This window comes from Carassius auratus, chromosome 24 (assembly GCF_003368295.1).
Source record: "Carassius auratus strain Wakin chromosome 24, ASM336829v1, whole genome shotgun sequence".
In the NCBI taxonomy this organism is placed as follows: Eukaryota; Metazoa; Chordata; class Actinopteri; order Cypriniformes; family Cyprinidae; genus Carassius; species Carassius auratus.
Window position 1 is genome coordinate 20,853,640 of NC_039266.1, and position 22,617 is coordinate 20,876,256.

At 33.8% G+C, this 22,617-nt stretch overlaps 1 protein-coding gene across 1 annotated transcript in view; it reads left to right on the plus strand.

The window, feature by feature from the left end:
* LOC113042572 (SRC kinase signaling inhibitor 1-like) overlaps window positions 1-22,617 on the plus strand; it is a 46,184-nt gene that overhangs the window by 12,712 nt on the left and 10,855 nt on the right. Inside the window, exons 2-12 of the mRNA XM_026201513.1 lie at window positions 3,167-3,405; window positions 7,811-7,834; window positions 12,235-12,436; window positions 13,561-13,886; window positions 14,723-15,501; window positions 16,629-16,712; window positions 16,875-16,915; window positions 18,289-18,312; window positions 19,160-19,320; window positions 20,645-20,820; window positions 20,930-21,060. Coding sequence (XP_026057298.1) covers window positions 3,214-3,405; window positions 7,811-7,834; window positions 12,235-12,436; window positions 13,561-13,886; window positions 14,723-15,501; window positions 16,629-16,712; window positions 16,875-16,915; window positions 18,289-18,312; window positions 19,160-19,320; window positions 20,645-20,820; window positions 20,930-21,060 — 2,140 coding nt within the window. The 5' untranslated portion in view covers window positions 3,167-3,213. The remainder of the gene's footprint in view (window positions 1-3,166; window positions 3,406-7,810; window positions 7,835-12,234; window positions 12,437-13,560; window positions 13,887-14,722; window positions 15,502-16,628; window positions 16,713-16,874; window positions 16,916-18,288; window positions 18,313-19,159; window positions 19,321-20,644; window positions 20,821-20,929; window positions 21,061-22,617) is intronic.

The following is a 22,617-nucleotide window of genomic DNA, read 5'->3' on the forward strand; positions in this document are numbered from 1 at the left end:
ACTTAAGCTGTCTACTTCATGATGTTATTTGCAGCTTTTAATAGGAATCACGTCTCTTTAGAAGACTTGGAACATAGTGCACATGTTGTAAGGACTACTTGCTTTTTAGTGTATTAATTTCTTATAACTTGTGGCCATGATGATATTCAAATAAAATTTCATTGCTCTCATTGGTCAATTGTTGAAGTCTCCGCCCACTTGTCCATCTTCTGGTGTAGAGGAGGTTTATTGCTCTTGTTGTAGATCAGCATATGAAGGCATATGACTATCTGTGGATGAATCCACCGCTCTCTCTATCTGTATTTCCTCCTAGCAGTAATATATATGATAATATAATGTTTTCTCCTTTGATCTGCCATTTCTTCTGTGGGTTTTGTTGTTTTGGGTGTATTTATTTAATTCGAGCCTCTATTTTGGGCTCCACGGTGGTTATTGAGTCTCCACAACAGCTATAAAATAAATAAAAAATTATTATCCCTGATTCTGAGCTGTTTTGTTGCCAGTTTTTGTGACCAGATTTATTTTTTATTAAAAAAATTTAAGCTGCAAACTGGGACAAAAAGGGAAGGTAATATTTTATTTCTTTTTAATAATATTAATTAATAATATTTTTATTTAGGTAGCTTTTTTAGTATTTATTAAATTGTTTTGTTTTATTTATTTAGTAGGTTATTTATTTTAGTTTTATGTATTTATTTATTATTAATTGAATATGTTTGAATAATGTTTAATTACAATTTTAATAGGTTAGTTTTAAGCTATTTTCTTTTTTATTTAATTGTTTGTTTATATTTATATTATTTATTTGTTTATTTTAGTTTTAGTATTTTTTGGTTATTTAGTTAGTTATTTAGTAAGTAGTTTATATATGCATTTTTAATAGTATTCACTTTTTCAATTAATTGCCTTTTAATTAATTAATTGATAAAATTATTAGTTATTAACATTATTTTTTAATTTTTTTTTTTTATAATTATATATTTTTTGTTTATTTAGTTTGTTATTTAATCGCATCCAAAATCCAATTTGGACAAGTCAACCATTTAACCAGCCCCTAGTGGCTCCTCAGGTTAAAGCTGTACATCTTTTGGCCACCTTGGCTGATTGTTTTGCAGGTCTTATATATATATATATATATATATATGTGTGTGTGTGTGTGTGTGTGTGTGTGTGTGTAATTTATATATGTGTGTGTGTGTGTGTGTGTGTAATTTATATATACATATACTTTATTATATAGTATAGTATAATAAATGTACACAGTACACACACTTATGTTATATAAACAAAAAATTGTGATTAATTGTTGCCCAGCACAACTTTATTTATATTTATTATTATTATTATTATTATTATTATTATTATTATTATTATTATTATTATTAGAGTGCAATAAATAGTCCTTTGGTGTTAAAATAAAATGATTTATTATTACTTATTATTATTGCAAATAAATTTATCTGATTTCCTTTTTTTTTTTTAGCACTTATATTGTAGCTGTGTGATAATGAATGAGCAAGATGCATGACTCTTTGGTTGTATAATATTTTTTGTGTGCATGACATCATTCTCAGCATAATATTGTTATTGTGTGTGAGTCCAGAGGATGTATGGCTCTGTGTTTCTCAGTTTGACAGGTCAGACAGCTTCAGTGTTGGCTGACATGTGCTAGAGCTCACTGTGTTATATTTCCTCCAGCAAAACACACACAACTCATAATTCTCCGATCAGCACGCGGTTGCCAGGCATCTGCCTGTTTTATCATGTTCAACCTTTATCCCATCATCAGACAATTTCCGTCCCACCATCTCGCCGTCTTATCTTCATCCCTGATTTCCTCTTCCCTCCTTTAACACATCCGTTTCCCCTCCCGTTGGTTTTGAGAGATATGACTGTATCGTACACTGCTGTGTTAAAACATCAGGGTTTAACTCTATGTGAATGTCACTGCACGGTTGCTTCATATATTACTGGGTCAGTTTTCTCTAACATTTTAGCTATAATAACTAATATTCACTAATGGAAGGAATATTATTATTATTGCTCATTCTTCAGGTTACTGGTTTGCTCAAACTCTGCGACATGATGCTGCTACAACACGAATGGACATGAAGCAATTATAATATTTGAGATTTCAAAGATGGAACCTTTTGACTTTTTGGGGGTGGATTTTCTTCTCTTACCTGGCAACAACATAGGAGTATGCGAAGAACCCTCAAACCTTAGAAAATGCTAAAAATAATTTATATTTATGATTTATACTTACATGACAAGATGCACAGCAGATTTTCTTTTCTAAAACTTAATTTAATAATAATCTGATTGTACCCATAAATGTCTGTACATAATACTAATATAGTATTTATTTATATTTTAAATAGGGTTTTAATTTTACATTTTCATTTTATTTTAGTTTTAGCAGTTTTTTGTATTTTTTTTAATATTTTTTTAGTACTTTAATTTAAACTTATTTTATTTCAGGTAGTTACCAAGCCATTTCATTAATTGATTTTATTTTTCGTTTAATAATGTCCATGCATGCACCACTTTTTTCAGTTACTTGTTTTTTTATGTTATTTTTATAGTACATTTACATAGTCCTGTGATGGTAAAATTATTTATTAATTTAGGATTTATATATTACTATTATTTTATTAAAAATAGTTTTGTTGCTCTAAGCTAAATATTTTTTTAATCCAATATTTAATTTAATTAAAATTTCGATTTTATTTAATTATTGCTTTATTTAATTTTTTACATTTTATTTCAGCTTTATTGCAATTACTGAAAATTATTTGTAAAATTTTAATCATAGTAAAAAATAACAACACATCTCTAAATCCAAGTGGGTTATGAAAAGTGTGTACTTACAACTATACAGTAAGCCAGAACATCGAAACTAGGACACATCATCAAATTAGTCTTGGAAACACATCAGAGAAACCAGTCCTCATTTGTAGCACAAATAATATTAGCATAAAAACATTCACTAATACAAAATACACTGACAATAACATACCATCCAGTTACTTTAGACATCTTATTTTACAATACACGGACTTAGGAAGCTCTAATACTAATCTTTCGAACCATATCGAACTGCTTTATCCAACATACCAGATATCCAGCTCTTGACCTTTTGCTATCCACTTTCTCCTCTCCACAGGTTTGTGAGGGAGAAGGAGCGAGGGAGAAGAAGATAAAGAGCTTGTGATGTTGCGTGGGGATGATGCCGAATATCAGCGCCGCTATCACACTCTGGGCAGTAACACACGCCGCCTCTCTAACCCCGACATGGAGGCCTACGCCAAGCTCCACAAGAGCGGAGACACGGAGCATCAGAGGAACAAATACCCTCCGCAGCACGCCGCCACGCTGGTCAACACCAACTGTGCACGGCAGCAGGTAACACACTGTGATCGTATGGGAGGTGCAGGATTGACTGATTCCACCCAGCTTAGAATAAATGTTCTGTTCTATATTTCTGTTCTAACATTATTGTGTTTAAATATTGGAAAGGCCTTTGATTAGTGTTTTTCCGCCTGTCATGGTTTTTGTGTTCCTATCTCTGTCTGTCATACTTCCTCGCACCTCTAATTATCTCTTTCGTCATCCTCCTCCTGGTTGCAGTCATTCTTCTCTACTAACTCTTGAGAAGTCAATCATCACTATTGTTATTGTGTGTGTGTGTGTGTGTATTCACTGGGAAAAAATGGTGTAGAAACAATCTTCTTCTTAATTTTTAAAAAGAGTGAGTGTGGTATATATATATATATATATATATATATATACACACACACACACACACACACACACACATAGCAGTGTTACTTTAGTATTATATACTATTACAATTTTTACTAATATTTTTTTAATTAGCTTTTAATTTAAAATTTTCAGTTTTAGGTAAATTTTAATAATTGTATGTGCTTTTTGTCAGTTGTATTATTTGCTTTAGAATATTTCAATATCGTTTTACATTATTTTATTTTCAGTTTTTGTTAGTAATTATTTCACTTACATGTAGGTGCAAAGCAACATTTAAATAAAACCATCTAATATTTATATTTAAATATAGATATATTTATAGCTTAACTTTATTTCAATTAACAAAATTGTTTTAAACAATTTTAAGGTTCGGTCCTTTATGTTCAATGAAATTTCACATAAAAAATCCAATCATTATTTAAGTCATTACATAAACTTACAGTTAGTTACCAAAGCAATCTTTAAAAATGTAACTTAGTTTTCGTCTTATATTAACATTTTTAATTAACAAAATTGTTTTTAATAGTTTCGATGTGCTGTCCCTTTACCATTATTTGGCGAGATTTTTCGGACAAAACTGTCGTTCCAATAGGTGTTCCACATTACAATAAAAAAATTGACAAATTTTGCTTATTGTCAAATTTGCGCACCTTTAGTTTTAGTTAAACATGAACAGTTACTGCTAACTGAGACTTGCACATAATTTCTCTTTTGTTATTTATATTGCTTCCTTTGTCATTTTGGATTAAAGCGTCTGCTAAATGTCTAGAGATAAACATTCTAAAATACCTTGGAAACCACATAGCGGCACCCTGGCAACCATCCACAACAGTCTAACATCATGACTGTGCAACTTTCAAACAGACTTTCTCCAAAATTCTAAATACAAATCTAGGTTATATTTTCAGGTATGTGCAAATCTATAATGTCATTTGTTCTTTTCTTTTAGCCATCCTTCTCTCTCTCTCATGATCAGTCCTCTCCTTCTCTTTAGTCTCTTCCTTCCTCCTTGTATTTGCTGTGTATTTGCCCGTCTGGCTGCATCCGTCGTCTCCAAACACCACTGGAATGAGAAAGAGCGAGGGGAGTCTACCGTTACCATGGTGACCCAGCTCATGTAGGGAAATCAGTGATTTCACATAGCTAGCTGGCATACAGGGGACTGAGACCCAGAGCGAGGAAGAGCGCTGAAGGACAGAGACGTTCCCGTTTGACTTCCATAAAGTGACGTACAGTATCTGTGCCTGAAACGGGAGGAAATGTAGGGCGGGACTTGGATTTGTTCTTCAGGAGCTGGTTGGATCTTGCAATGTGAGCATTATGAATCCCAATGTGAGTTTGCAGTGGATTCTAAAGGGTTGTTTTCCTCCTCAAAAACCACACTTTTGAGGATTTTTACGGGGATGTGGAGGCTGAAGGTCAAGTATTTCCACGTATCCCAATGGTAATCATCTTAAAATCTGCTGTTGTTTGGTTTTATTGCTTTTTACGTTTAATGTTAACAGGTGTTCAATTACTATATCAATACTGACTATTAATATTCACTGAATGGTGACGTTCACAATGAGACCAGGAGTGTGTGTGTGTCCGCTGGGATTTCATGTCAGCTGTTAGCTTCAAGATTCAGAGAGTGACGAACTAAGCAAGCTATTATAGTCCATGGATGGAGAATCAGCAGCTGAGGAGCAGAGAACTAGAAGGAGAAATCGAGCCGACAATCGAGCTAATTAATCAGTGATGGTCTCATCCCTTCATCAGTCTGAGGACATGAGAAATCCAGCGTGAACAGGCAGAGAGAGACTGAGAGAGCGCCTGACAGCTTGATGTATGATTGAGGATGTCTTCAGGTGCAAATAGTGTGTGTGTGTGTGTGTGTGTGTGTGTGAACAACATGTATTATGGAGGGACTGAACATATGGATGCTCTCAACCTGAAAGCATGACCATTCACATACTGTACCATTTTACTTCTTTATTTTGGCATACTTCAGAATAAAAAAAGAGTATTCAACAGGATTTTTTGCAAGTAACATCTTTCCATCCGTTTCATGATTTGATTTGATTTGATTTTATAGTTTAAAACAGTTCGAAAGTCAGTTCAATGTAAAGGTGTAACCATTTATTTCGTTTTATAAATTATTTAATTTAATGTAATTTAGTTGTTTGTTTAATTTAATAATTGTTATTAATTTAAGCTTTTGACATTTTTCCATCTAGAATAATGCGCACTCATGAATCCTTCACAGTAAAATCAGGAATGTGTTTTAAAGGAAAGTGGAAAGGGTTTTTTGAGCATTTGCATATAATTTTACTTCTGTATCTTAACATACTTTAAAAATAAAAATATTTAAGTTTTTTTTTTTTTTAACAAACCATGGCATCCATGCATTCTCAATTTCTTTTGACTACCTACTGTACAGTTAGTTCATAAACATATCCAAAGACTACCCATTTTAATTTAAATATGCAATTCTATTTTTACTTAAATATTAAATATGAAATACTATTATTAATATTTTGAGGCTTTTTTATATAAATCTAGAATAATGTGCACAGATTAATTATGCACAGATCAGTAATGTTTTATGAAAGTGAATAGGGACAATTTTGATTTCATGTTGAATTTAATGTATGTTAAATTGTAATGATGTTGTAGATGTCTTTGTCGTCATAGAAACAGTGTAGGTGGTTGTATGACATGCAAGTATGGAAGCAGGTGTGGCCTGCCGCAGTGTCTGAGTTGTGTGTGTGTGTGTGTGTGTAAGAAACACACACAAGAGAATGATGCCTGTGTGAGAGAGACATAAACAATGAGAGGCAGAGAGAAAGCCTGTACGATGAGAGGCAGGTGGGATTGCTTGTCATGCAGGTCAGGTCATCTCTGTTCTTCTTCATGTACTGAACTAACGTTACTGTAACTAAATCCCTTCTGCTACTGTATGTGTGTGTGTTCTGATGTGTGAATTAAGTGCTCTGACGCACACACTCCTGCTGGTCCTAGTGATTAGCTAAATAGTATCTCCAAACACAGTGAGCTACTTACCTACAGTAGACAGCATTTTAGGGCATGTTTGAACATTTAATAAGAACTACTGAACATGTCTGGGCAGAATATTTTGTAGGCAATGTTTTGAGATTTACCAGTATGAGAACTCAAAGAATACTTCTCAGGCAGTATCTGGAGGTATCAAGGTTTGCATAACATCCAATCTATTAAGATATCTACTAAGGAGCAGAGATTTGCCCCTATCACTGCCGAGGATATCTTACAATCCTGTGTGTGATGATTGATTGAATGGATTGTGGCATCTAAGTCCGTATGTTCGGTTGACGGTTTTATTTCTATTTGCTTGGTTATCTCTAAAGCTCACATGATTGGTTTTTAGATCAGACAATTGATGTTGTGGTGCCTTAAAAGTCTGAACCTAACCTTTTATACAAAAATGCTGTGTTAAGCCGATGGACTCAGATTTTTTGACACAATAACTTAATTTTCTGTGAAATGTGATTAAGGATATGCTTTTCTGTTGGCTTAAAAGCACCTGTCATTTACCGAATAGAGTTTAAGTATATCCATTTTTTTCTTTCTTTTTTCCCCCAAAGGTGTGATAACTTCTGTTCAGATTTTGGGGGTTGTTATAATTTTTTTAATAAGTCTCTTATGCTAAACCAAGCCTGCATTTTATTTATTTATTTAGTAATATTGTGCGATATTAATATGATAAATTTAAAATGTTTTTATGTGTCACATGACTTTTAAATATCCTCATATGCTACTTTTTCCCTGTCTGTAAACAGTTTTCTTTTATGAATATAAACTTCGAAATGTATTTGAAAAAGAAATCTTTTGCAGCATTAAAAATGTCTTTACTGTCACTTTTTGGATCAATTTAATGCATCCTTGCTCAATAAAAGTATCAATTTCTTTAAAGAAAAAACAAATATATATACATATATTGACCCCAAACATTTGAATGCTAATATATGTGTTTAAATGTATATAAACCTGCATAACTCATTTTATCTCTCTCTTATTCTTATAGCAGCCACATTACTGGAGTTTTAAGGTAAGACGTTTTTTCCTCTCCAGATGTTTGTGCATGCATGTTTATCTGTGTCTCTGCATGTCTGTGTGGCTTTAATGATCCTTTTAGAAAACTTCATATGCAAAACATCACAATACATCCACAAAGTGCAATCAAACTAAGAATGCATGACAAAAATTGAATGAAATGTATGAATACATTAGCTGTTAATGGTCTACTGTATGAATGGTGAAACGCTGCCTGTGCACAATGCCTCACAGGGAGCAACATTTAACATTAAAGGGTACACAATGCATTCTGAAGGTGCACACTGGGATAATCCAGCGGCTCCGTAGAAGCATTTATTATGGAAACTCTAAGGTGAATAATTTATTTATAGCCTCCATGCATTTCCTGGAAATCCACCTTCAAGACAAACTCCTACACAAGGTTCCAGTGCAATGACTCACCTCCATTGAAAATGCAGCCTACGACATCAGAGTCATCGAGGGGCTTCTGCAGGTCTTCAAGATGTGAGACGTGAGAGCAACCAGCCTGTATCCCCTAGGGGTGCTCAGGACACCTGTCTTTGGCACTGGGACAGTGCTGGAACTCCTCCAGAGCTGAGAGCTTTCACAGCAGGATCAGGAGAGAGAGAGGACAGGTGTTGAAGAACCCCACGGAGCATCCCGAGGCTGATTTGGTCAAGCTGTGCGCGGCCTTAATCGTCTTCTTTAACCCCCTGGAGAGCTGAACATGACAAACCTGAATTGTTACTGAGATCCTTTTGAGCAAGAAGCTTGCCCTCAGCTTTTCTTCCGGCCTGCTCTGTTCTTGCGTGCTGTACAAACCTTCGGATGAAAGATATGTTTCAGATGGAGAATAAGGTGATCAGAGTTGAAAAACTTTTTTTATGTTTTCTGCAAATGTAGATGTTGTAAGTGTAACTGTTTAGCTGATTAATACGTTTTATTTACTCACTGACAGGACCTTTAGAGAGCGTTTACAATTGTTTGCAAAGCAATCCATTATATGCTACAAACAAACAATGTTACTTTAATTGAACATTACCTTGAAACTTGAAACCAATAATGTGTCTTTTGATAATTGATGATAGTAGTCCTCTGCTCCATGGGTTGCCAGGTCTACTTTACCAAAACAGGCCCACCTGCCACAAAAAAATAGTCCAATCACGTTTCGGGGAAATTCGATTATCAAAATCGCTATCAATAAAAAAATTTAAAAAAGGAGTCAGCAGTGCAAAAGTAGCCCAGCTGCGTGGGAAACCATCAAACTGGCTACCCTCACAGTTCTTCTCGTTTTTTGCAATGTATCATTATGAAAATTTTGTAAAACGGGGACATTTGCAAAGACAGGAAACTAAAACCACCTGGTTAATCAAGACTGGAAGCTCTTTGACAGCTTCTGGCATGTGGAAACGCATGGCTCGCCTTGGTGAAATTGGCCCCATGTCTACCGATGAGCTCGCGGCACGCTGGACTACAAGAGAACCATCCAATGTGCAGAAACAGGGACATTCATCGCTGTTGGATTTCCTCACATGGGCATATTAGGTCTGAATATTAATAATGGATATCAATAATGAATAGATTATGTGAAAAATTCAGTAATTTATAATTAGTTGCCATTTAGACACTTCATACTGGGCGATTAAAAATGCATTTATAGCTGGGACAGTTCTGCCCTGAAGCGTCCTGGAGTTAAGTGTCTCGCTCAAGGAGCCAGTTGCCGAGGCTCGACAGATTGCACTGTTGATCTCTGAATCCCTCTTCTCTAAATGGTTTCCTGTCCTCAAGTGTCCAATCCTGTTAAAGCTAAAAATCCCATAACATATTTTCCAAAGGAACCAGTGTTAGTCGGGGTTGCTTTAACTGGTAAGATATACAACTTTAAGATTTTTTTATCTCTCTTATGCTCTAAAAAGTCTCTTATGGTCACTAAGGCTGCATTTATTTAATCAAAAACACTGTAAAAATATGGGATATTATTACAAGTTAAAATATCTTAAATTTACATTTATTCCTGTGATGCAAATCTGAATTTTCAGCATCATTGCTTCAGTGTCACATGATCCTTAAAAATCATTCTAATATGATGACTTGCTGCTCAGTGTTGAAAACAGTACCAATGCGTTGCTTAGTATTTTTGGGGAAACCATTATACTACTTCAGGATTTTTTATTTTTTATTTTTATTTGTGTGTGGATGCCCTGGGAGTAAGCAGATAAACATTACATTTTATTTTTGGGTGAACTATCCTTTAAATCAAGTCTCTATGGTGCTGTGTAACATTGCCCAAGATGTCAGTCTTGGATTAACATTTTCCTCCTATGATCAATCGATCAGCAGCCTTTGACCGAGGCGAAGAATTCTGCATCTGTATGACAGCTGGATCAATATTACAAGGACTGAGTTCCCTAAACTTCCCAGTGGCACTACTGTATCTGTGAACCTGTGTTTCCAGGAAGAGTGGAGCTCTCAGATCAGTATGACGCACCAGAGCTGTAGCTGTCTGTGTGAGGCGTTCTCTCTACACGGAGCTGTCGCTGGAGACGCACACGACAAACCTCTCCAGTCAGAGGAGACTCATGGAAGATGCAGGCTGTCATGATGGGTTAAGAGATGCTAGATGACTGTGCACCTGAAGAGCCATCTCGTTTTTTGTCAGGAGCGCATGCTCTCAAATACTTTCAACGACATTGACATTTCTTGTCCATTTAATGAGATGAACATTTTATTGTCTTGACAGAGCTGTGTGTGTGTGTCAGGGTTATTATAGTTAAATAGTTAAGTTTAACTTGATGCACGAACACAACTGAAACTAAAACTTACGAGTTTTATTAAAATTTCATATAAATTAAAAAAATAAATAATAATAACTGTTTTTTTTGTGTTAGGGTTATTATAGTTAATTAAAAGTTAAACTACATCTTAAATAAAATAAAAAAACATTTTTCAATATTAATGTGACGTAGTAAAATAACTAAAACTGCAATACAAATTCATAAAAAATCTATAAAACAAACAAATAAAACAACTTTAGGCCAATAAAAAACTGAATTATCATTAACTAAAAAAACATAAAAAAATAGATTTTAACCAAAATAAAATAAAATATTAAAAAGTCTTGAAGTATGTGATCTCAGCTACAACATTTTTCATTGTCATAAAATAGCTAAAACTGAAATACAAATGAATAAAAAATTATATAGATCAAAAACAAAATGGTTTTTATAATTATAAAAAACACATAAAAACATAAAGTGCTTTTCAGCTACGAATTTTTTATTGAAATATGGTGAATAAAAACTTAAAAAAAGAAAAAATGATAGAAATTACAGAACCACACAACAATCACTAAAATTTGTAAATTAAAATGAATACATAATATATAAAAATTAACTAAAGTCAAAACATAAATGTATTTATATAATTCAGTAACAATAAATTTACACAAAAAATACACACTTTGCACAATCCCTTGTTGTTGTCAAGTCCAGTGTTTTAAGTGGCCCAAAAGAGGTGTCGGTACTCTATTATAGTAAAAAAAAAAAATGTATTTTTTTTTTAAACTGACTCAAATGATTCGCGAAGGAGCTGCGAACTCCCGAACTGATTCAAATGATTCGCGTTCCCCAAACTGACTCAAATGATTCGCGAATCCGCTTTGAACTCCCGAACTGACTCAAATGATTCGCGAACCCGCTTTGAACTCCCGAACTGACTCAAATGATTCGCAAACCCGCTACTAACTCCCGAACTGATTCAAATGATTCGCGAACCCTATACGAACTCTCGAATTGATTCAAATGATCCGCGAAGCCGCTCCGACCTCCCGAATTGATCCAAATGATTTGCGATCCCCAAACTGACTCAATGATTCGCGAACCCGATCCGAACTCCCGAACTTACTCAAATGATTCGCGAACCCGCTCCGAACTCTCGAATTGATTCAAATGATCTGCGAAGCAGCTCCGAACTCCGTAACTGATTCAAATGATTTGCGATCCTAAAATGATTCAAATGATTCAAAAACCATACTGACATTAAATTGGTTAACAATATTGTAACACTGTAAATTAAAAGCTAAATTGAAAGATCGACATGAATGTTAGGATGTCTTATGTCGTTTGTCTTCATTTGTCTTCAATGACAGCAGCAGTCGAGCTGACACGATCATGTTATCAGCATGATTTGAGAATGTTTTAGTCTGCATGGGTTTCCTTTCACCACTTTGGAGACCCACACACACACATCCTGATTTTCCCTAGGCGCTATTTTGCCTTCCCATCACAGAGGTTTCATTACCCTTGCAAAACGGCTACTTCTGCAATACGGGTAATTAGAGAGCGTTCCCTCCCTCGATCCCTCACACACACACACACACACGCTGATCCGTCTGTCTCCGTGTGTCTCCTGCAGGCGCGGACTCCACGCGGCGCTGCCGGGCTCCAGCAGCAGTCACTGGGCGAGCAGGTTGGAGGGCGGGTGTGTTATGCGTCTGCGGAGAGTTTGGAAAGCATGGCCGATGCTGAGCTCCCGCTGGGCTTCAGTCGCTCTAACATCCTCAGACAGAGTCTTCCACTGGCACGATCACCCAGCCAGGCTAAACTGAGAGCGCCAGGTGAGACACATCAACACTTCTGTGGCATTTACATTCTGCTTTAAGTGTTAGTCAAGCTTCCGTGCGCCAGTTCATTGATTTCTGCCATTTACCAAACTGAATGGGTTAAAAAAAATTGTAAATGCGTACTTTACTTTTAAATACTTACTATTAGCTATTAATTAAATACTTACTGTTAGTATACTTACTGTTAGTAAGTATACTTGATACTTAAGTAAATACCTTTTTATTGTTTGTTAAGTTGTACCAGTCAAAAGTTTAGGGTTGTAAGAAGTCATGAATGCTGTCCTTGACTGCATTTATTTAATCAAAAATCCAGAAAAACTGAAATATTATGAAATATATTCTTATTTCAAATAACAGTTTTCTATCCGAATATTTTGTAAAATTGAATTTTGATGTAAAGCTAAATTTTAAGCATCATTACTGTAGTCTTCAATATCACTTGATCCTTCAGAAATCATTCTAATATCCTGATTATAATGATCAATGTTGAAAACTGATTTCTGATTAATATTTTGTAGAAACTGTGCTTTTCTGGATTCTTTGATGAATACAATATTTCAGAAGAATGGCATTTATTTGAAAAAGAAAATTCTTTTTTTAGAATGATAAATATTCATACTGTCACCTTTGATCAGTTTAATGCATCTTTGCTGAAAACATATTTATAGAAATTTGTCATATTGAAATGCATCTACATTTTGTACATTTGTGTAGCTCAAACCTTACATTACTGAGCCAGCAATGTCATTGTCATGGGCTTGATTCCCAGAGAGTGCATGAACTGATAAAAATAGCTACTTTGAATGCAGTGTAAGTGAAGCATATACATAAATATAGATTTATTTCCCTGCATGACTCAATTATGCAGCTTAATTTCAATAAATGTGCTGGGGTTCTGGATGTTTTTACACTCTTAGCACTTATGCAACCATTCAGACTGAGTCTGACTAGATCAATTATATTCAGTTAGTTCTGGTTCACTGATTTGATTGGACAAGCAGCGTTCAATATTTTGTGTAGCTGCAAGAGAATGTTTCCCTGTTTGTATCACTCCATACCATTTTACTGTTTTATTGCATATCAAATATCAACTGAATAATTTTTTTATGTCTTTCTAGCGGTGTTGTTCTTGCAGTTCGGTGACGAGACGCGGCGGGTGCACATCACTCATGAGCTGACCAGCATGGAGACGCTTCATGCCCTCATCGTGCACATGTTCCCTCAGAAACTGACCATGGGCGCGCTGCGTTCTCCCGGCACGGCTCTGCTCATCAAAGACGAGGCACGCAACATCTTCTACGAGCTGGAGGACCCTCGTGACATCCACGACCGGTGTCTCATCAAGATTTACTGCAGAGAGGCTCCGCTACGAGACACACACTACAATGCTCAACACATGGCCCACCCTGTACACCACACACACATCGCCAACGGAGACCTGCGGGTGAGTCAACACATAGCTGTGTGTGTAACACATTCAAGCATCTATTTTATGTCAAATACAACATCTCATTGTCAGTAACTAATAACAAAAAATACTATTCCAATTTTAAATAAATACTCATAAATTATTTACATTTTATAATAACAATAATACAATAATCAAATGGATTATGCTCTCTGGTTTATCACTTTAAATTGCACAGTAGTTCATGAATTCACTATAAATTGTAAAGTGTTTCATACTTTTTCTCTATAAATTATAATTTATGCAAAGATAAAACATGCTTTTTACTTTACAATAACATTTGTAAATGTTTCTTGAGCAGAAAATCAGCATATTTGAATGATTTCTGAATATTCATGTCGCACTGAAGACTGGAGTAATGATGCTGAAAATACAGCTTTTGCGTCACAGGAATAAATTACATTTTAAATATATTCATATAGAAAACAGTTAACATGTTAAAATGTAATAATCTTTCACAATATTTAAGTTTTACTGTATTTTTTATACAGTAAATAAAGGCAGCTTTGGTGAGCAAAAGAGTCTTTTCTAAAACATAACATTTTTACCAACACAAATTGTTGTGTACAGTTAAACCATTTCCAGGCTTTAAGAAATTTGACTTTGTTTTTCTGTCATTTGACAGCATAGTTTCACCTACTAGATAATACTAATGAAGAACACATCCTATCCCTTCCTCAAATCTATATTGTTTGTGTAAATGACCGAAAACATGAAATAGCGTGGTTCTGTTATTATACTATGAATCTTGCTTGTCATATGTCATGTGCATTTAACTTCTTCCTCTCTCCCTTTCTCTTTAACTCCTTTAGAGAGAGCTGGTGTACACCTCGAGGGAATCATCTCCCACGCAGCGTTTAAACACACTCCGGTCTTCCTCTTCTCCCTCTGGATCCCCGTCACGCTCTCAATCGCGTCTTTCTTACACAGGTGGGCGTCCTTCCTCTTATGCCGGACCCCATCCATCGGCTCAGCATCACCCCTATCAACAACACCACGCCCATCCTGGAGGCCACGCCCCCCAGCAGTCTGGTCACACCCACCCGGCATTTTGCCCCTCCCCAAGTGCCATTCTAGAACGGCGTGATGTGAAACCAGACGAGGAAATTGCATCATCCTCGAAGAGCATGGTGTTGCTAAAAAACGAAGCGATATACGCAGATCCTTATTCGCTAGTCCAGGATCCTCGGTTCAGCGTGGCTTCGCAGCAGGCTCTGGCGTACCGCCGTGGATCTGTGCGCTCTCTTGGTGGATACCCCGCCGCAGCGTTGCAATGTGAGCTCGAGGGTGCCCTCTACAGGCCTGGCGGTCCTATATACGCAGATCCATATGCTACGATGGGATTCCGCAGCTTACCTCCAGCCTCGCCTCAAAAACTGTCTGATGGCAGGGATCCGTATGGGAGCCACCCGGGACGAGGGTCCCCTGGGAGACATGGGTTTCGGAAAGATGGTACTGTGTACATAGAGAGTCCCAAGAATCGTCCAGGAGGACCACCTATGGAGCAGATATGCATGCTTGGGGGCCCCGGAGGAGATGGAGGGCCGATGCCAGTGTACGGCTCAACATTACCTGGTAACGAAGAGACCAGGTGAGTCCAGGTTTTCTTTACTTAAAGAGATAGTTCATCCAAAAATGAAAATTTTGTCATCATTTACTCACCCTCACGTTGTTCCAAACCTGTTTCTTTCTTCTGTGGAGCACAAAAGACAATATTTTAAAGAATGTTGGTAACCAAAAATTACGGTAGCCATTTTTTTTCATACTATGGAAGCCAATAGCTACTGTTAAATGGTGTTTTTTTCAAAAGTTTTACGAGAACAAATGCAGTTTTTTCAGGGGACCTCAAAAGTTTTGCAAGAGAACTCAAAAGCATTGAAATATAGTTTTTCTTCCTATTGCATATTGTTTCCATCGTAAAAGATTTGTGAGCAAATGCAATTATTTGGGGGGGAACGCCAAACTAAAAGTATTTTTAACGAGATAACTTACAAATTTTGTGAATGAATGCTAAGTTTTTTAGCCAAACCTTTTTTTTTTTACAGTCTTTTTATGCATGAATAAATTTCATATTATATGTAATAAATTATTATTTTAATATTTATATATTTTAAATTTTTATTATAATTTATACATATTGTTATAAATGTTATTTTTACATATTTTATTTGATATTTGTTATTTAATATTAATAAGTATTATAATCTATAAGAAATATGGCGTTATTATTTTAATCCTATATTAATGGAATATATTTGAAAATAATTTATCATGAATAAATCTGACATGGTTTATTTATTATTATTTATAATAATGTGTATTTTAGGGCTGTCAAGTGATTAATCACAATCAAATCCAAAATAAAATCTCATCCAAAACAAAAGTTTGTTTACATAATGTATGTGTGTGTACTGTGTACATTTATTATGTATATAAATAAATAAACATTAATATATTAACAAACTTTGAATACTTATTTATATATAAAATATTTATATTTATAATATATATATATATATATATATATGCACACATATTCATTATGTAAACAAAAATGTTTATTTTGGTTATTGTTTGACAGTCCTAATTTTTATTATGTATAATATTTTATTTAGTATTATGAGAGAATGTACACATTCTCTGCATTTTTGGGATGAACACTAAAGTTTTGCGAGAGCGTGCTGTTTGTATGTGTTTAATGGTATCTTGTGTTTTTAGAGAGCGAATGGAGGCAATGGAGAAGCAGATAGCCAGTCTAACCGGACTGGTTCAGAGTGTTTTGACCCGAGGACCGGACAGCCCGTAAGAAATCTCAACTTCACTCCAATACTCTTGAATATCACTGTTTAACCTGAAATCTCTCAGCATTCATTTTAATGTTATTTTTAATAATGCACATCCATGCAACATATATTAGCATGTAAATGGAGTTTGTCCTTCATGTTTCTTGTGTTTGTCTTGCAGTGATAAAGCAGAAACAGCGAGCGACTGCTCTGCACCAGAGAGTGAGTACCATATGGTTGAAGTGTGTTTAAATGGAGCTTATGCATTTCTGGGAAATATTAAGACATTTTATTACATGCACTACAGATCGTCACATTTAAAAACCTAGTCTAGCTTTAAATCCAGCCTTTCTGACAGATACATAATAAACATTTATGACAAATTGTGTTTTGTCCGCATTATTTAGAAACTGCCATACTAACAAACACAATCAAAATGAAAACAGTTAATCATAGGCCCATGAAATTAATTCTTGAACATATTAATACAAGAGGTTAATAAAATAATCAGAGGTGATGGTGATGTTCCAACAAACCTGAACTGTTTGTGCTTTAGAATGGCTGTTACTAAACTAATTATGTTCACAAGAACAATTAAGTGATGCAGAGTAGGCGTATCAATTAACAGGTCATTAAATGAGTGAATGATGCATGGTGATAATAACACGACTGTGTGCCGCACTGAAGGATGTTTGTCTAAATGATAGAAGCAGGCAGGCTAAGTCCTCGAGGACCTACCGCAGTAGGATCTTAAAGTGAAGCTCATTTGGTTTGGTTTACATTAGCTAATGTGTGTTTGTGTTCTATGGCTGTAGTCCATGACTGACTTCATGATTTGAGAGTCGGTAATGTAACATGAACATGAACAGAATTCTTGCTAATGCACTAATTCATGTAAGATGTGCATGTTAATAATAAACTATTATATTATATTATATTATATTATATTATATTATATTATATTATATTATATTTAATGTTTTTAGATATTTTGTTATAATTTATGATACCGATACATTATATATATTATTTATTATTATTTGATATTTATTATATTATTATATTTTATTTTGATTAATTTAATTTATAGTTATTTGTAATTTATTAATCTCATGTTATAATATTATTTTTAAAGTCATTATTTAGGATTTATATTATTAATGCATTTATTATGATAATATTTAATTATTGTTTTAAATATATTACTTATTAATTGTATTTATATTATTGTATAGATTAATATATTATTCATATTATTTTGATGTTATTTTTTAAATTGTATATTATTTTTAGCTTTGTTTTGCTAACATATTATCATTTATAATAAGGATATATATATATATATATATATATATAATTTATTTATTTTTATTTATAATTTAATATTTATTTTTATTATTCATGCATTAAAATTTATAATAATATTATTATTTTCAATAATATATATTTAAATTTGATTTAATTTATAGTAATACATTTTACATTATTATTATTATTTTATAATATGTGTTTTCATTTATTTATTTATTATAATTTCTTGTGCACTAGTATGTGTTATTTTGGGGACAGTTAACTGGTGATATTTTATATTTCAGCTGGAAGGTTTAGAAAACAAAAAGGTATAATACTTTATGTCTGGCTGTCTGTCACTTTCTCGGTTTCCCCTACATGTGTTGCATTACAGATTGTGTTGCACTGAGATTTTGTGCATTGCAATTTTGCGTCAGGAGTGTGTACAGAATGTTTGTAATGAGGGATCGCAGATCCTGGAGTTTGGAAACCATCTGTTTATGTATATACAGTGTCTATAAAAAGTGTTCACTTCCTTTGACTTTTACATTTAATTAATTTGATATGTATTATTGAAGATTACAGAGCACTTTGCTTTGATAAATGCCAAATTCCTGAGTTAAATAATGATTCATGGTGCACGATAAGTCCAATGAGGAGTTTGCTTTTATATACACTGGATACATATATATATATATGTCTGTCCTATAGATTCTTCCCGAATGTTTTTGTTGTATGGAAATTCCCACTAACACTTGAATGTCAGTGTACTAGACTGTTTGTCTTCCTTTTCCAGTTCCTAACAGAACCTAATAAGTACATCAGAGTCTGCTTCTGAGACTCTAACGGTGTGAATGTATATGAAAACATAAGGATCTGACTTTGAATGTATGTTGCATGAATATACAACGTTCTGTTGATGTACTGAGTTGTGTTGGGCTTGTTTTTGGGTGTGACTCACAATGTACAAATCAAGACAGAATCAGAAGCCTTTTGTTGTTCTTTGGAGGTTAAAATGGAAATGAGTCATTTTCAGAAAGATTTAAATAGATTAGCAGAATGACTAACAGACTTATGGATAATCAGATTCGACTATTACGCATTTGAATGAAATTGCATCTGTTTTTATATGAGTTGAATGTTTCATGTATGACGTTTGCTCCTGTGGATTGTTAGTGTCATCACCGTCTGCTCCTCTGGCCCTGATGCCGCCTCCGCCCACTGCTGCCTCTCAGCCAATAGCAATGTCCCGTTTCCAAATGCATCTGCATCTGACTGACCTGCAGCAGCACACAGCTGAGCTGCGCAAACAGCTCACACAACTGCGCCAGTTACAGGTGTGTGCGTTTGTGTGTGTTTGTGCGTGTGTGTGTGTGTGTGTGTAAGCCTCATGCAAGTTCTAAAAACTGCTGTGTATTTATGCAGATAGATCATAGACTGTATAAAAACAGAGATAGATATTATGATGTATATCAACTCTGACATTAGATTGTGTACTTATTCATTTTAATTATTTAGATATTACTAAATTAAGTTTGATTTCAAACTTATAATAAATTAATATAAAATATATATTGTTTATATATATATATATATATATATATATATATATTAATAAGTGAAGTATTAGAATGATAATATGTCATTAATTTTATAATTATTGGTATTATTATATATTATATATTTTATTTACACTGACATATTATGTATATGAGAATATATTTTCATATAGTTTAATTTATTATAAATTTCAAATAAATAATTATGTGTATATATATATATATGTATATAATGTTTAATAAATTATTCTATATGAAAATATTCTTGACTTGATATTTGTTATTTAATGTGTATATAATATATATATATATATATATATATATATATATATATATATATTTAATATTTATGTATTTTAATTCATAATATGACATTATAATAATGTTACATTACTTATATGAATATTAATTTATAAAATATATAAAATGTATATATATTATATAATTCATAATATGACGTTATAATAATGTTACATTACTTATATGAATATTAATTTATAAAATATATAAAATTTATATTATATAAAACGTACATAGTATATTAAATATATCATTTATAGATAATAAATATGAAGTTATATTTCTTCTTATTCTTCTTGATTCTATTAAAATAATATTAAATTGTATATATATATGATATATTGTTTATTTATTATAACTTAATGTGCACCAGTGTGTATCATTTTGGGAACAGTTAACTGGTGATACTTTATATTTCAGCTGGAAGGTTTAGATAACAAATAAATTATATTACTTTTATTTTTTTTTGCTGTGTATTTAATCTTGTGCACATGTGGGAATGAAAAAATATTGCTTGATGAATAGCAAAACTTTTAACTTTGACATATTCATTGGGGTAAAATGATTATAAATAATGCCTTAAAGAAATAAGTCAGTTTATTCACACAAAGCTATGAAATGGCTTCAGATGACTAGGGAAATAACACATACATAATACATTTTTATGTTTTTGGAGCATGACAGCGAATTGCATGGGAAATGTGTGCTGTACGAAAAACATAATCACATTTTAATGTATCTATTCTTTCAGTAACAGCATTGTATTCAAATATCCAGGTTTGTATTTCTGTGTGTCTCACAGCTGCAGAATCAGGACTCTGTTCAGGTGTTACTGAGGCAGACGGAGTCTGATTTGGGCATGTGTCTAATCGAGGCGTCTCGCACACAAGAAGATCCATTACAGCGGCAGCGTCTTCTTGTTGAGGAGGAGAGGCTACGCTACCTTAATGAAGAAGAACTTATTATACAACAACTACAGTGAGCTAAAGCACTTACGCCTCTCAATGAGAACACATGCTGAACAATAGTGCAGCATATGGTTTGTGTTGGAGGTGATGTGTTTCCTTGTGTTTCCTTGTGCTTCCAGCGATCTCGAGCGCTCGGTGGAGGAGATGAGGATGGGGGCGGGGCTTAACCACCACCTGGTGACCGAACAGGAAATAGAACAGAAGAGTTTGGAGCTCAGGAGACTAGGAGAGACCGTCACTGACCTCAAGAGTGAGTGATGGATAAAAAAAGAATCTGCACACATCTGTTCATGCTTCTGACTATTAATTATTATTTTAACACTTTAAGGGATAGTTATTAGGGCCGGGACTCGATTAAAAAAATTAATCTAATTAATTAGAGGCTTTTTAATTAATTAATCGAAATTAATCGCATTTTAATCGCATATAAATATTTGACCTGAGAACAGTGAGAAGTAATTTTTTTTCACATGGATTTATAGTATACCATTGAATAATGACTGAATACATAAGCTTAAGCAACAAAATATATGCGGTGCAAAAATAAGTTATTAAAAATGCGGGAATTTTTTTTTCTGTAATTAATTAATCTTAGTTAACGCGTTATTTTTTGCGTAATTAATTAATCTCAATTAACGCGTTAAAGTCCCGGCCCTAATAGTTATAAATTAATAAACAATAATAAGCCATCATCAGATAAAAGTTTGTTTGTGATTCTCTATAAATGGCTGGCTCATACAACTCATTCGTTCAAGAGTCAGATTTCACTGGTTGGGCCGTACTCTGTTTTTAATTCATTAAAAAGGACTGACTCAAAAGAGTCATTTCTTCAGCGCTGAATTCTAAGAGTAATTTGTCATCGAACTATACTGGTTGTGTGTTGTATGTTCTTGATTCACAAAACGAACTGAGTTACAAGACATTAGTTCAGGAATCAGACCTCACTGAACGTGCTGTGTGTTTTAAGATTCACTAAAATCAACTGGCTTCTAAAAGTCATTAATTCAGGAAAAGGACTAAACTTGTGTGTGCTGTGTGTTTTTGATTCATTAAAAAGAGCCGACTCCTAAGAGTCATTTGTTCATGAGTCGAACCATATGTTTTTGGTTTAACTAAAAAGAACCAACTTGTGAGAGTCATTTGTTCAGGAATCACACTTCACTGATTGTGCTGTGTTTTTTTTATTCATTAAAATTAACTATCTCATAAACGTCATTAATTCCAGAATATGACTAAACTTGTGCTGCATGTTTATGATTCGTTAAAAAGAACTGACTCATAAGATTCATTCTTTCAGGCATCGGCTACACTTGTACTTTGTGTTTTTGATTCAATAAAAAGAAGCAACTTACGAGAGTCATTAGTTCAGGAATCAGACTTCACTGATCGTGCTGGAAGTCTTTTTGTTTGTTTTTTTGGATTCACTAAATTTAACCGGCTCATAAAAGTCATTCATTTATAAATCAGACTAAACATATTGTGCTGTATGTTTTTTAATTCACTAAAAAGAACAGACTCATAAGAGCCATCTTGTTTAAAGACTCAAAATTGTGCTACATATTTTTATAACACAATTGTCTCATAAGAGTCATTCGTTCAGCAGTCGAAATACACTGGTTGAGCTGAATGGTTTTGATTTACTAAAAGATCCAGATCTTATAAATTATATTTCCTCTTCAGGAACTCGAGCTGAGTCGAGAATGCTTTGGCGTTCCCCACGCAGCGTCTCGTTCCTTCGAGGAACCAGGGTTACATACGTAACCTTAGACGTTATACAGGAGTTAAAATATATACAAGCTGCACTGTA